This window comes from Marmota marmota, unplaced genomic scaffold (genome assembly GCF_001458135.2).
Source record: "Marmota marmota marmota unplaced genomic scaffold, marMar, whole genome shotgun sequence".
NCBI lineage: Eukaryota > Metazoa > Chordata > Mammalia > Rodentia > Sciuridae > Marmota > Marmota marmota.
The window spans coordinates 9,202,364-9,219,136 of NW_025999913.1; the positions used below are offsets into that span (position 1 = coordinate 9,202,364).

At 42.2% G+C, this 16,773-nt stretch overlaps 1 protein-coding gene across 11 annotated transcripts in view; it reads left to right on the forward strand.

Moving 5' to 3' along the window:
- The window catches only part of Phactr1 (phosphatase and actin regulator 1), a 500,641-nt gene that overhangs the window by 253,060 nt on the left and 230,808 nt on the right, over window positions 1–16,773 (forward strand). The window contains exon 1 of one of the 11 annotated variants that reach the window (XM_048799803.1): window positions 15,969–16,437. The exons of 7 other annotated variants lie outside the window; for them this stretch is intronic. In XM_048799803.1, the coding sequence (XP_048655760.1) occupies window positions 16,185–16,437 (253 nt within the window). In that variant the 5' untranslated portion in view covers window positions 15,969–16,184. Of the gene's footprint in view, window positions 1–15,968; window positions 16,438–16,773 lie in introns of those variants that run through there. 3 more of the 11 variants (XM_048799808.1, XM_015494022.2, XM_048799809.1) reach the window with 3 other exon arrangements.

Below are 16,773 nucleotides of genomic sequence, written 5' to 3' on the forward strand. Positions count from 1 at the left end.
CAGGAGGATCTCAAGTTTGAGGCCAGCCTCAAGCAACTTAGGAAGAACCCTGGCTCAAAATAAAATACAAAAAGGCTGGGGAATGTGGACTCAGTGGAAGAGCATCCCTGGCTGGGTTCAATCCCCAGTGCCAAAAAAAAAAAAAAAAAGAATTACCCTTAAGTTACATAGATATTCTTAGAGACACAACGTGTGGTCTCTCCCTTATCAATACTGTTAAAGAAATAAGAAAAAAGGAATGCTTCACAAATCTTTTCACGAGGGTAATATAATCCTTTTATAAGAACTAGTCAAGTACCATATGAGAGAGAAAATTTATAGTTCCATCTAACTTATGAACATAGATGCAAAAAACCCTACGTATGTTTTCAACCAAAGCCCACAAGATATTTAAAAGAAAATGCCATGGCCAATTAGAATAATTCTATTCTTAGTTGGCTTAACCAAGAAAATCTATTCAGGATTTTACTACATTAACACAGCATAGAAAAACACAATAATTATCTTAAAATACATATAAAATATATGTAATATAATTCAATTGACATAAAAAATTGTTTTATAAATCAATGAAGAAAGAATGTACGATTCAATAATAGGACCCAGGAGAAAATGGCTCCCCATGTTATAAAAAATAAAATAGTCTTTTAAACTCACCTCATAATTAAAAAACAAATTGGATGGATTAATTATATGTATACTTTTAAGGGCAAATATAGGGGCTGGAATTGTAGCTCAGTGGTAGAGTGCTTGCCTAGCCCACGTGAGGCACTGGGTTCATTCCCCAGCACCACATAAAAAGAGCTAAATAAACAAACTAAAGGAATTTGTCCATCTACAACTAAAATATTTTTTTTAAAAAGCAAATACAGGTGAAGACTGTAAATCTCATCATAAGAAGGAATTTCTTTGAAAGTCAAAAACTTAAGAAAATAATACAGACATTTGCTGTTTGACTTTTTTAAAAAAAGATCTTTTATATGACAAAGAACACATAAAAAAACTATTAATAAAGGACTCAACCTAAACATGCAGTTTATAAACACTTGTCACAACAGAAGAAAACTCTTTGCAAAACATCGAGAAAAACAGAAAATACAGGCAATGAATGGACAAAATTATGAAAAAGCAGTTTGCCAAAGGAGAAATGTGACTACCTAATATAGTATATAGCAATTAAATCACCCAGGATACTACTACTACTACTACTACTAATAATAATAATAATAATAATATTGATAACACCAAGTGACAAATAGGTGGAGAGGAAACTTCCATATGCTGGTGGTGTCGTGGAATTGACAGTGACTTTATGAGACACTGTCGATGACTAAGCTAGCCGTGTACATATACCATGATAGAGTTGTTCCAATTCTACTTAAATTCCTTGGAGAAACTATTGCACAGAGTACAAAGGAGAATTTATCAGGATGCGCAGTGTAGGATTGTTTGTCTTTGCCTAATTAGGATACCAACTAAATAGCCCTACATAAGAGTTGTTTAAAAAAAAAAAAAAAAAGCTTTGGTCTAATCATATTGGAATTCTAATACAGTAGGAAATATGAGTGGAGTGGATCTACATGAATCTTGCATGAATCAAAATGCAATTATCTTGAAATTTAGTGTTAAATATAGAATGTTACAAAAGGATTCTTAAAATGTGATGCCATTTATGTGCATATGAAATCCACAAAGCAATATTAATCTAGTGCTTGCAAATGCACACATATATAGTAAAAGTAAAAAAAAAAATAATAATACAGAAGGGCTACACAGTCACCAGATTCAGGATAGTAAGTGCCTCTTGGAAAGCATATGGAAAAGGGAAGATTGGTGGTCTTTGTCTACATCTGTAATTTTTATTTCTTTCTGTTCTTTTTAAAGCGGTAAAGACATCAAGATGCAGTGTTAACATTTTAAAATCTAAATGCAGAGGTGGGAAGGATTGCATTTTCCATCTTTTCCTTTTCTTTAAAGCATTTCATAAGGAAAGCTTAACTGCATACAGGGTGTTATAGTAAATGTTACAATAAATGCATGCAGTAGGTTCCAAAAGGGCACCAGGGCTGAGCAGGTAGCCAGGCGTCTGTCAAAGCGTGCTGCGTCCTCTTCCCACATGTGCTTCTTAATGCTGTGACACAGTGAGGAGAAAGAGGATCCTGGGGGAGGTGAGGAGATGGCTGATGTCAGTGGGGAATCAGTCCCCTGGAGGAGGCTTCTGGGAAGTGGTAGGAGGTACCAAGGTGGTGAAAGATGCTGTGACAGAGGAAGAAGATGAAGCCTGTCTTGGCTGTCGATCAAGATTGGATATCTCCGGAAGGTTAGATGGTTGTTGCGAGCTCTCATTTCTGTCGAGTGTCACTTTCCACTTGCAACACTACCAATTCTTCATGCTTCTTTCTTTCCACAACATACTTCCAAGAGTTGCAATTTAACATCTGTAAGAGGCAAAGAATTGCATTTCTGGAAAGACCTTAGCCATCACCTCCTGGTCCAGCCTCCTCTTTCTATCAATCAAGGAACGTACTGGTCATTTTGAGGGGAAACCCCTCTGAAAGTTTTTATCTTTGTAATTCAGGTTAACTTGCCCTGGCATTCTGGAAGAACAGATCCTCAGGAAAGGTTTATGGAGGAATCAGGGACACACTTTGCCAGGGAAAATGTTCCCTAGTAGACAGTTTTACAAAAATCATATTGGGGTGCATACAGACAGGTATATAATGCATTATAAATGATGTTTATGGATCTTTATGGGAATGAATAATGGAAGAAATCTATTCATTCACATTTCTGAAGAATGAGAATGGGGGTGCAGTCTCATCTCACCCCGAAAGTTGGGGATGATTTTTCATCCTAAATAAGGAAGGAATTAGGAAAAGGTGCTCATAAGGCTTGGTTTTGTGTTCAGATGAAGGAGCGATCGTAGAGCTGAGGGTGCAAACCCATGTGATGGGCAGAAAGGGTGACCTTGGAAGGAGAACAGCTTATACAGGAGGACAGTGATCTGGGGCTGCAATGATGAATTTTAGAACATGACTATACATTGCAAATCAATTTGATTCATAACCCTGCCCAGCACCACCTGCAGTCACCGATAAACATAATCATCTTTTTCAAGGATTCTCTGTAATGTTCTGAAATTCAGCTTCTCCCAGAAAAGGACTCTCCTGCCTCTTTCTCATCTCTCTCTCTCTCTCTCTCTCTCTCTCTCTCTCTGACATTCTAGAGGTTCATTATATNCATGAAATCACTCACAGTCATCACTACGTCTCTCCTCTCTTCTCTCTCTCTCTCTCTCTCTCTCTCTCTCTCTCTCTCTCTCTCTCTCTCTCTCTCTCCCCCTTTCTCTCTCTTTCTCTGACACAGGTATACCTTTTAGCAGAATCTGGCAGCCTAGAAAATGGAAAGCAGGCTGGGGGTGATATTTCATGCGGACTATCTAGGTTTTAAATTGTAAAGAATAAAAGCACCTGTTATGGGTTAGATATTGTTATGCTCGAATTCGGGACCCCCAAAAGACCACCAGAGACCAAGATCGATGTAAGCAGCAAAGAGGTGTTTATTGCGAGCTAGCTCAGTCCTCTGCGCGCACACACACAGCAACTGTGACGCTGAGAGGCCCCGAGCCCAGGGTTTGCAGCAGTTTTATACTCTCTTTGAGGAAGGCAGGGACCCCACATACATCATAGCATCTCTTAGCAAATCATCACACACTGCGGGAAAATCATAAAACAACTCTAAAACATGATTAGCACATTCACTGGCGGGAACAAGTTGGGTAAGGGTGATTGGTTACTACAAGAGGGGGATTCGTTTGAACTGATTGGTTTAAGCCAAGAGGGGTGTTCATGCTGAACTACATGGTTTCCCAACACCATAAACTACTGGGGTCATCTACCATCCCAGGTATTTCCCTGTCTTATGCTGATTGGTGGCTGCTAGGGGGTTGTTATGGGTCCTCACCTAGCCTGACTGAGTCAGGGACACCAGGTGCAGCAGATCTCTCCTGTTATTTGTAGATAAACCACTTAGCAGGGTGGGAATGTGCCTAGAAGTGCTCTGTGGGTCTTTCCAAGGACAAAAGTCATGTCCCTTCCTTGGACAAGCTTTGCTCTGAGATAGAGGCTGGTTTTTCAATATGAGGTGTCCTCTAAAAGCTCATGTGTGAGAAAATGCAAGTAAGTTGAGAGGTGAAATGACTGGGTTATGAGAGCCTCAACCTCTGGTTAGGTTGAGGCTCTCATAACCCAATCCACATTACGATTAAATCCACGTGAATGGATTACCTGGGTGGTAACTCCAGGCACTGTGTGACACAGCTATACCTTTTAGCAGAGTGTGGCCAGAGGAGGCTGGGTGTGTAGCTCAGTGGTGGAACGTTTGCCCAGCATCTGAGGGTTTGATCCCCAACACTGCAAAAAAAGAAAAGAAAAAAAGTGAAATCCAACCAGAAGAGTATTCCCCACTTTGAAGAAGGACTCTTGTTTCACATCTTCTCACTCTGGTTTCCTGGTCCTCCATGTCTTCCTTTAGGAGTCATGTGTAATCATATGCATTATCCATGGTTAGACCAGAGTGTCCATGAAGGATTCCCCCAATTTGTAAGATGGTCATCAGTGGAGATATCAGCTCAGGTGACACTGACTGGTGGCTGGTATGCAGGGATCATGGATAGTAGTATCAATCTAGATTCCAATCAATCTGGAGTTGAAGATGAGGGTTTTATTGATTCATTCATTTATTGCCCTAGTGACCAGTGCTCTCAAAGCTCTGCACAGTCCCCTCCTGATATTAAATGCATGCGTCTATTTACAATTAATGTTTCGGTGTACATTTGTGGCTAATGGACCCTCTCCTTCCTGGGCCATCATCTTTTTCCTCTTTTATACAGTTTTGAGCTAAAATTGGTTTGGAGAACACAGCGGCACATTGCTCATCTCCTTCAGCAAACAATTCAGTGTGTCAGCTCTATTAGTTCCGTAGTTCAGGGTCTCTCCTGACTTGGCAAGATGTCACTGACACTCCAAAGCATTATATGCAATTATATGTATTTCAATATTTATTTACAGAAAAGCAGCTCAACTCTTTTTTTTTTCTTAGAGTTTTTTTAATTAGTTCATTACATCATGTAATTTGGGGGTTCATTTTGACATAATTATACAAGCATGGAATATTATTTGCTTCACTCATTAATTCCTCCTTTCCCTCTCCTTGTCCCTCCCCCTGTCCCCTTCCTCTGTTCTATTGATTTTTCTTCTATTTATTTATTATTTCTCAAAATTAGTTTAGCTTTCTTTTTAGTCCATGCAGAAATATCTTTCTATCTCATTAAGACTTTAAGGAAACTTGGGGAAAATTTTAAGCAGACATTATTTGCTATGATTCTCCTGTGTCTCCTCATACTTTAAAGCACAGGGGTGCAAATCACAAAGTCTGTCTCTGTTGGAAGATGTACTTAAAGTTGAAGCAGTGTCAGCTATTGTTTGATGGTATGCAACTGTCACACACCAAGCTTAGCACTGCCAATACCCACCTTGGGGGCTCACGTTAGATGAGTGTAATGATGGATAATAATTCTCAACTGTGCATATATGTTCTCAAACAATTCACAGCTAAATGTGCACCTTTTGAGAAGAATTAGAAGACCCTAATAAGCAAATGTGCTAATATGTGGTGGATGGGCTCATGAATGTATGGTGGGAAGGCTTATAGGTCTCGTGAATAAGTGCCTTAAGGACAGCGTGTGGGAGCTGTGACTTTTGCATACTAGATTCAGGGGGTCCAACAATGTCTGCTCCTTTCTCTTGCAAGCAATATGAGTGTTATGTTTTTAAGATTAGGGTTGAGATGATGCAAGGTTAATTAAAGGGCTTCATTGCTTTGGGAGGCACTAGCCTGGGAGGGCGTGGTTTGTCCTCCTAAAGTCAGGGGAACTTAACCTGGCAGGCTCCCTGTCTCCCTGGCATATTGCCAGTTTGGGAAAAGGAAAAGAAAGGAAACTAACAAAAGGGTGACTGGAAAAGGAACTTCTCATGGTTAACACTTTCACAAGATTTCCTTTAAACAGCTTCTACACATTTAATTGGCAAAATGTAAAGATATGTTGATTCAATGGCAAAACAGAGTAAGGATCGGATCTTTATCTTCTTTCTCAATTTCTTTTCTTTTTTCTTTTTATTTAGACAGGCTGTGGTCTTGAATTCTTGTGCTTAAGCCAACCTCTTGCCTCAGCCTCTGAGAATAAATGTGCTGGGAGGACAAGGGACTGGGGGGGGGGGTGGATATGCACTGCACCCCATTGGTCCTTTTTTTTTGAAGTTTGATAATTCCAGTTTTCCACTTGCTGAATGCCAAAAAAAAAAAAATAGGCATGTTTTAACATGCTTTTAAAATACATTATAAGATCGGGTGTAGAAAGATTATTCATTTTGAAGCCCTTCAAAAAAAAAACTATAAAATAGAAAAGTAGATGTATATCCAGTGTGAGCAAGTAGATGCACTTTAACACAGATCACAGGTTGGTTCTTCATCATTAGAAAGTGCTTGGGAATTTTCTGGTAGGTGAGCTTGGAAAGATATTTTTGCCTTCACTGTAGCCTCTTTCCTGTGTGCAAATCCTGGACCACAGCCTTCTTCTTCGGTGAAGGTGGATTTGTCTGGCCTCCATTAACTTCAGACTGGGCTCTGCTGTGTCTGTGCAGTGCAGGTTTTTGCAACTTCATCTCTCTGGCTTCTTCCCTGTGAGATGGTGGCCAGACACCTCAAATCTTAGCACTATCTTGAGGATTCAATGATGAAATTCTTGGTTAAAGCTTTAAAGTCCTTGCAACACACACAATATGATACAACATTTAATGTTAATATATATTGAGCCTACTTGCTATTATCTAAGTGTATTTTATAGATGAACATACCATGAAAAAAAATTTGAATTTTTTGTTTATAAAAAGATGAGCAGAATTTCTCAAACACACAGGAAGCTCACCAAATAACACATCCCTCCTGCTGCCCCTGCCTCCTTCACAGTGCCCTGTTTCCTATAAGCTCATCACCGTCACCCCAAATGGGTGGTGCTAAAATTGTTGTAATAATTTGTATGGATTATAATATGCATTACAGAGGTAAAGCTCTACCGAAATGTAATTTATCAAAATAAATTTCATTTCTCTTCAGCCTGACTTCTCTGCTATTAAAAAAAAAAATCATTTTGGAAGCTCACCAGATCACAGGCTCCCAGAGCTCTGGGAACAGGGTGCAGCCTCACTGTTAGAAGCAGAACTGTTCCTCTGATGGTTTATTTCACAAGTCTTAGAGGACATGTTGAAGTTTTCCTCAGTGAATTAGACCATCTTCTTTGGAAGATGTCATTTGCATGTCACCCTTTTATGTACCTGTCAAAAATTCTTAAATATCCCTGAGACTGACCACCCAGAGTGTCATGCACACCCAGTTCCAGTTTAGGGGCAACCAAAGTTCTCACACTTGGGAAAAGGGCCAATCTCCGTGGCAGCCAGTGTGACATTATCCCCTGGCCTTATTGCACCTGCTCGAGAGCAACAGTGGTGATTCTGTCCTGATGGCTGGTTATCATTAGCTGGCCCTAATCTTTTGTCCAAAGGCTCACTGCACCTTAGACACAACCCCACCCCTGAGAGGATCACACTGGCGAGTGCACAACGGCAGCCTGTTTTAAAGATTGAAAGGGCAGGAATCTGCCAATATAGATAATAGATAAGAAACTGTGCGTCCTATTTTTATCCCTGTCCCCTTTACCACCAGCCGCTCTGCTCGGCGTGGCAGCCAAGGTTTCTGTGTCCTGTGCCTGTATTCTGATAACCTTTCTTGGTTGTGTTTTATGATGCCATATGCTTCTGTCCTAAAATAGTGCTGAGGGTCCTCTGATGAAAAACACCTACTGGCTCTCTGGATGTCAGGGGGATGTTTGGGGAGGGAAAGGTGTGCGTGGCTGTTACACATATTTCAGCTCCTGTTTCTACTTGGCAAGATGCTAATTTGTGGCACCTGGGAAAAGAATTGAATCCCACTCAGTTGCTGTTTCCCGAAGTATGAAAGGAAAACAGTAGTTCCATCTTAGGGTGTTGGTATGCTGATTGAATAAGGTCACACACACACACATACACACACACACACACACACACACACACACACACCATTGCTGTGTTTATCTTGATAGGCTAGGCTAGATGCTGCTGCAGTTAAAAACAACTCCAAAATTTCAGTCTCTTGAGACAACACAAGCTTGTTTCTCATTAGTATGACCATTGTCAAGGCTCTTTTTTAGTCAGTTTTGCATTACTGTGACAAAACACCTGAGATAATTAATAATGAAATGATGTTATGTTGGCTCACAGTCTCAGAGGTTTCAGTCCATGGTTGCTTAGTCCTGTTTCGAGACCATGTGGCAGAGGAGGCTGTGCTCCTCCCAGTCACTTGGAAGCAGGAAAGGAAGGAAGGGCCTCTGATATGCCCTTCAAGGACACGCCCCCAAAGACCTAACTTCCTCCCACTAGGCCCCACCTCTCAAAGGTTCCCTTACCTCCTAATAGTGCCACCCTGGAACCAAGCCTTCAACACACAAGTCTTTGGGGGACATTCAAAACTATATCGGCTCACTCCAGAATCCCAGAAGCAGCAGCTACCATCTTGAAATCAGCTCATCACTCAAAGGTTGGAACTGGTGACCTGGCTCTGCCCACCCATAAGAGGATCTGGCTGTACAAACTGCAGTCCTGCCTTGTACCTCAAGATGGTACATCAGGGGCTGGGGCTGGGGCTCAGAGGTAGAGCACTTGCCTTGCATGTGTGAGGCACTGGGTTCAATCCTCAGCACCATGTAAAAATAAAATAAAGGTATTTTGTCCATGTATAACTAAAAAAATAGATATTTTTTAAAAAGATGGTACATCAGACATATTTGGAGAACAATAGTAATATCCACAATATGTGTTTGATAAAAATGAGATCTAGGTATAGTCAGTTCTCTGAATTTTAATTTTTTCATTTAATAATATATTGTGTAAATTCTTCCAAGACAACTTTTTTATATTCAACTCATTATGTTTAGTGACACTGTGCTGTAAATATACCACACATATGCAGTCATTTCTTTACTGGTGGCTTCATTAATTTATTTATTTTATTAGAATATAAACACATCTAATAGCACCTCTGTCATGGTACTTTTACTTCTATAAAATAAGTAACTGGAAGTGTTTAAATCTAAAAAGAAAAGAAGAAAGAAAGAAAGGCAGGCCTGGTTCTAAAAAGGAAACATATATCATAACTCTTTTTAATTATAGGATTTATAATTTGGAGCAAAATGAAATGAAACTAAATACTTTGGAACAACCATAGTTCTCACTTATTAATCTTTGACAGTTCTGATGCTCTACCTCATCTGTCCTGTTTTCCTCCAGACATGAGCAACTAGAGCTGATACCAAGTTTTTAAACCTACAACAAGGGCCTTCCTTGGAGATTGGCAATAAGCACTTTAAAGAAGCTACAAGATCTTGCAGAAAATTTCCCCCTTGATCTTTTTCCTGTCATAGTCACAAAAATGACATTTGCTTTAACAACACCCTCTCTCTTCCTGTTGCTATCTGTTGTGTGTTTACAGAATAATGTGCACAGAATAATCCCTTGGTAAGCATAATCGTCATGAGCCTAGAAGTAAATTTGCTTTCTATTCAACGTTTTAGGGGGGAAAGACTCTCAACTAAAACAAACAACAAACAAGTAAAAAAAAATAAAAATAAAAATAACAAAACAAAAAAACTCCATAAAAAAAGGAAAAAGAATATCATTTAGATGTCTCAACTATATTTATAAAAACCCTGTTCTAAAAGCAGCCACATGAAATGTTTCTGTATACCTGCTACGCACAGACTTCTCCCTGGAGGTCACACCAGAAACCTAACAGAGTGGATTAAGAAAGAAGAATGGGAAAAGGAAGGTCAAAAGAGTGTTCTTTTAGGCTCCAAAACATAGGTGGAAGAAAAGTACTGAGAGAAAACCTTTCTTATGGGAGAGAAAAGCATGTGTGGCTTCTTTCTAATCTTTATCTGCAAGAGCGACATGCAAAATGTTTAATAAGTGGACTTGCAAGATACACAAGGAACATTCAACCTATTAGAAGAGATGCCAGTCATAAACAATCCATGCAGCTGGGTCAGTGCACAGGAGCTCAACATGAGCTCCACTTGTACATCACTGAGTTGCCTACAGAATTTTCACCAGCCTCTCACATTGAGCCCTGATCACATCTCCTTACTCAGAAGTCCCCTCTTACTTGTGGTTTCTCTTTGCCCAGTGTCAGTTATTGGTGGTCAACCACAGTCCAAAAATATTAAATGGAAAATTCCATAAACAATTCATACATTTTAAATTGCACAGCATTCTGAATAGTGTGATGAAATCCTGTGCCATCCTGCTGTGTCCTACCCCAGACAGGAATCATCCCTTAGTCTAGTGTATCCCTGTTGTATATGCTCCCTGCCCTTTGGTCTTTTAGTAAGTTGATCTGGCTATCAGATCAACTGATTCAGTATCATGGTGCTTGTGTTCAGATAATCCTTATTTTACATAATAATTGCCCCAAAGTGCAAGAGTAATGATGTTGGTAATTTGGGTATGAAAAAAAAAAAAAAAGAGAGAGAGAGAAGAAGAAGAAGAAAAAAAAATGCTACAAAGTGCTTCCTTTTAATGAAAAGTTAGGGAAGAAAATGATGCTATGCTGAGGTTTCAGAGTTCTACGGTAAGAAAACCATGTAGTATACATATGGTTCGGTATACTCTGCAAGTTCAGGCATCCATTCATCCACTGAGAGTCTTGGAAGGTATCCCTGGTGGCTATGAGTGGACTGCTCTACTAACTGTGAGAAGGTCTGAGAGCTGTATCTCCATTTGATGACAGTCTATTTCCATTCCATCCATATGCTCATTCTGTCATCTGCCAAAACAACAAAATACACACCAACAATGACATCACACACATAAGCACAACTGCAGCCGTACACTACTCTTCTCTGCTCATGAACTCATGAGAAGTAATTTTTCACCATTTTCTTAATTTGCACTTTGTAGATTTGCTTACAGTTCTGCTTTTTTTCTTTTTTCTTGTTTTTTTTTTTTAATTTGTTCTAATTAGTGACATGTGACAATAGAATACACTTGAAGTATAACTTCTCATTCTTCTGGTTGTACGTAACATAGAGTTACACCCGTCATGTAGTCATATATGCACATAGGGCAATAATGTCCGATTCATTCTACTATCCTTCCTACCCCTCTGCCCCCTCCCCTCCCTCCACTCCCCTCTGCCTAATCCAAAGTACCTTTATTCTTCCCTAGCCCCCACCCCTTATTGTGAATTAGCACCCGCATATCAGAGAAGACATTCAGGCTGTGGTTTGGGGAATTGGCTTTGACACACTATAAGAGCTAAGTACTATTCTTATGTTAGGATGATAACATTGTTAATGCTTTGAGAGTAGTCACTAGGGCTGGTGTAACAAATGATCACAACAAAGTTGGGAGCTTGAAGCAACAGTCTCTTATTTTCCTATAGCTCTAAGTGTCAGATCCACAGCGATCCCTCCAGAGGTGCTTGGGGAGATCCCGCTCCTGACCTTCTTGCAGCTGTTGGCATTACTTAGACTGCGTCACTCAGTCTCTGAGTCCAACATCACATGCTGCCGCCTCTTTTTTCTATGTCTCTCCCAGTGTCTGTTACAGGAATACTTGCTGTCGGATGCTGGGACCACCCAGATAATCTGGGATGATCTCCTCATTTTGAAATCCTTAATTACATCTGCAAAGACCCTTTTTCTAAATGAGGTCACATTCATATGTTCCAAAGATTTGACATTCAATCTGTTGCAGAGAGGATAGGAACGAGAAAGGGGGCAGAAACGGGAGGAAAATGGGATGGATAACTGGAGTTTTAAATCAAAGAAAAAAAATGACTGAGAAAGGAAAAAAAGGATTTAAAAAATATCTTCTTACCTCCACTGTGTAGTCATTTTTATCTGAGCACACCTCTCTGAATGGGTCCGTTGCTCTGCCCTCTTTTGACCTTAATATGTTATATTTCCACTGTCTTTTTCATAGGAGTTACAGAAATTCATCAGGATTTCCAAATCTCTACCCTTAATTTTGATTGTGTCTCCTTTAAGCTAAGAATGATGGGGTTCAAAATGACTCACGTGCTGCTTCTTACATTCAGATTTGGGGGGTTTCAAGGTCTGCAGTTGCCTTCTCGTCACTCTAATGGTGGGATCTTCTGGGAAGTACAGTTTTTAGTCAGTGCCCTTGCCGGGTCTAACAGGTACTTCCAGACCAGTGGCTGCTTGCCTGGGATCCACTCCACCCCCACCACAATCTCCTTATCCAGGAACTTGCCACCACTACTGCCACCCCTCTGCCCCAGTTGCTACAGATACACTTTCCCAGGGAATTCCTCCATGAGCTCCCTCTTTTCCACATTAGCACTGCAGAACTCTCTTTGCACGTGGCCCCCACTTAGCACATGAGAATGATTAAATGCATTATTCTCCGTAGCTCTTCCTAGGTATGAATTTGCACACATTTTCAGTTTGGTGTGTTCTGTGACTCAGTTTGGTGTGTTCTATTATTATTATTCATCGAGTGCACCCTCTTTCCCATAACTTTTAAGCACCAAGAGATCAGGAGTCTTATTTATGATTTATTTTGGAACCAAAATATCCATTCTTCTGATAGGCAATTGATAATTATTGGGCTGATTCCTATGGAAATTACCAACTAGGGTGTGCTTCTCAAGCCTTAGTGTGCATCCAGATCACCTGAAGTTCTTTGTAAACTGCAGATTCTGAGACAGAGCTTGCATTTCTAATAAGCTACCAGGTAATTGAGATCTGCTGGCCCCTGGGGCCACATTTTGAGTAGCAAGGTCCAGATCAAATAAGTTTCCAGGAGGGTATCCACAGGTTAAGTATATTCTGAAGACTGGATGAAGAGGAGACTGTCATGCAGCTCAGTGACACTGAGAGTGATAACAGGATTCCCCCCCACCCCCATTTAAATCATCTCTGTATAAATTCCATGCAAGCCACACAGGCCTGGGTTTGAGTGATGAAAAGCACTGGATTCTCCTTCTCTTTAATATTTTCTCCCTTCCTTTTACAAATGAAAATAAGAGCCTATATTTTTTTTCCCTAGAACACTGTAGGATGACCAGTTTTCTTACATTATCAATTCAGGGAGGTAACTATCAACAATAGCAACCAAATTAAGTCATAATTGTGAGGTTCATAATTAAACGTAAGTTCGTCTGATGGGAGGAGACAAAGGACATCTCTAGGCATCAAGAGCTATGAGGAAATTATAATAGTGGACATCAGAAAAAGGCTTTGCTGAGGTGGCTTACAGTGGCCAGAGAAGGTCGAGAAAATGCTTGGATATGGGTCACATTAGCCCTGATGCTGGCTGAGGCGAGGTGTTTTATGAAGCCACCAGATACAGCTACCAGCTTCCAATCTGCCACCAGTGCTAAGGCACATTGCCACTTGGTCCCTTCTTTATCTGCCTGATGTAGAAGACAGCACTTTTCTGCTTCTGAAACTTCAACTAATTGTCCCTGAGTTCAACCCGAGTCACGAAAATTCATACATCTTCCAAGATCAAGTTTCCATGATGATGGAAATGTTTTATTGGTTTCTCCAATGAATACAGCTGTCTCCAGATGCATGTGGCTCCTGAGCACTTGAATTGGGGCCAGTGCAGCAGAGAGACTGAATTTGAATTTTATTGAATTGGAATTAACTTAAATGTAAATAGGTACACAGGGCAAGTGGGTATCATATTGGATATCACTGCTTAAATGCTTCGAACTCAGGTAGTACAATTTAGGAAGATGGCCCACCAAACAAGAAATACAGCTCTTCAAGGCAAACCAAAGGCCTTTACACACTTAACTTGAATAAGGAGCCCACACACTTCGGGGCACATCCTTTGATATCTGAGCCTAAGCTGAAGGCTGTGTCAGGGTTTGCTATCCTACAATCACAGCACCACTCAGCCAATTAAGATAGGGACACACAGAGCCCTTAGGTTTGACTTAGAATACAGCGAGTGAATAAAAGATTGCTTTGGGCTCAGTTGTTTTAATAAGCTCAGATGGGGTTTCTGCAGGTCTCCTGTTCTGACCTCTGGGGCAGAGAGTAAAGTGGTTTTCCATTTTACTGATAATTTAAAAAATACAGTTCTGAAAAGATGTAATGGGCTGTCAATACAGAGTCTCCTCTTTTCCAAAGGGTATTTATTAGGTAGGTGATGCAGTTTAGAGGATGAGACTGAGGATTATAAAAAGAGAATGACAAATGTTTTCCCGTGACAATGCAATACCTGTTCAGTATTACCAGTGGATCCTTTGTCACCTCTAAGATAAGGTTTATAATTAGCCAGGGACCCAGTGATAAGAATGAGCAGGTTTAGTGGCATTTACCTGTGACTGGTTGGGCTTGTCATCTGGGGAGAAGGGAGAGGTTACGGAAGCCCTTGGTAGACAAGCAGGGACCGGGATCTAATTAAAGAGGGCACAGCTCTAACACTTGCCTTCTTCTTCTGTCCCTGACATCTCCTGGTACAGACAATCGCAGCTGGATCCCTGACTTTCCAAATAAAAGAAACTCTTACCGTGCTGATTTGGGCAGAATGTTTTACAGATGAGAAATAGTGTAAATGATAGGATGATAGAATTGAGCATACAGAAGAATATTATGATACAGTTATTTAATCTCCCTAGTAGATTGTTGACCCTTTTACCTGTGAGGTGGTGAACTGTCCATGTCGAATATGCCCAGTTGGAGGAGAGACCAGCAATGACCTGCCTTTTGCAAAAGTTCCAGTCCCAGGAAATTGTAATTAGCTCTGCAGAAATTCCTGGAAATGACTGGAAGTAATAGTACATTTTTTAAATGCCACTATCTTGGTAGGCTAGAAGAGAGAGCAAGGTTGTGACTCAGAGGGAATGGGGTGCAGTGGAAAGAAAACACACACCTGGCTGTGAACACCTGTTTCTCAGTTTATGCTTTGCATCAGAATAAACTGGGGAGCTTGAAAAGCGACAGATTCCTGGGCCCTACATGGTCCTACCAAGCCAGAATCCCAGAGCTTGGGGCCCCAAAGTCTCTATAGTTGTTAAATAGAGCCAGCAAAGGGATTGTGGTGTGGGGCTTCTCTAAACTGTGATTGACAACTTCCTCAGGATGGTTGAGTGAATTGGTGGCTTATTGGATGTAATGTGATTTAAAACGAAAAACAAAGTAAGTCAAGGTTCAATTACTTTTAGTGGTCATTGCTACTAAGCCATGGAGTTGTCTTCTTTAAGACACTGCCCTCTCTTGCAAAAGCTCTGTAGATGTCCCTTGCCTTGCTAAGCCTTATTCACTGGGCTAGGACATCTGGAAGATTCAGTGCAATTAACTAGTGTTCCAAAGTCGCAAGTTGTATTTGAGTCTGGATAGTGTTAATGATCCTGGTGTAAGGTCCCCTTCATTTCGGGGGGTGCATTTCAACTGGGGGTGAAAGCATCAGTTATCCAGTTAACAGGTTGTCTGCTCCCGGGAAAGTTTCTGGGGACATGGATGGGGGACCCACCAGAGGATGGTAATTTGTTCTGGCCCGAGAATCGCTTCCACCCCAGGGCTCTGGGCTCAGCTGCCTTGTGTGTGGTACGTCTTGCTTTCATTTGGCAGCGTTAGGCTTGCAGAAGGGGGGCGGGGGGTGTGCTGGCATTCTGCCCCGGCGCTCGGGAGTGGAGGGAGCGGCAAAGCCAGCCGGCTCTGAATTGCTGGGGCCGGATCACCTAGGGGTGGGGCTGCCAGAGGAGGATGTGCACGTGAGACCCCGGGCTGGAGCGAGTGGAGCGCCTCAGGTAGGACTGAGGAGCGCCTTCCGCAGTCCCTCCTCGGGCCTCGGGATTCGGATTGGCTCGGGCGGCGAGGTCGGCGAGGTCAAGACCCCTTCGGCGACTTCCCCGAGCCGCCCCGCCGCGGTGGCTTTGGTGTCGCGCGGCGGGGGCGGGGGCGGGGCGAAGCGGGGGCATGCTGGCCAGGCGGAGGGGCGCGAGTGGCAGCGCGCGGGGCCCCGAGCAGCGCCCGGCCCGGGGCTCCCGGGGACCGGATGGCGGAGCCCACGCGCGCCGCGAAGCCGGGGAGGTTTGCGCTCCGCTCGCCGCGCTGCAGGGAGGGCGCGGTGCCAGGCGCGAGCGCCGAGAAACCCAAAAAGAAAGCTTTTTATTTGCTGAGGATGAAGCCCCTGAAGGAGCCCGCCCCCAACAACAACAACAACGTGTCCTTTGTGATCCAATGTCAACTAGGCAAGGAGATCAAACACATTTGCAGCAACTGCAGTCGGGGGGAGGACGCCCGGGACGGTGAGTGCTGGGGCCCGTCGGGGCGGTGGCGGTGGCGGGAGGTGGCACTGCCGGTCCCCAGTTTGGGCGCAGCGGGAGGGGGACTGCTTCCTAGAGAACTGCGGGGACATCCGCCCTCTACCCAGACCTGACGCCCGCCCGCCTGGCACTTTGCGGAGTGTCATCCAAAGCCAAACCCGGCTCGCAGTTCTGCATCTCCCACGGATGTATATGCTCCTCAAAATGAGGGGTTTGAAGCAGTTAAAGGAGCAACTCTGGAATTTTTATACGGGAAGGTGGGGCGTTTGGGGATTTGTCTGCAGCAACATTAAAAAAAAAAAAAAAAAAGGGGGCTAA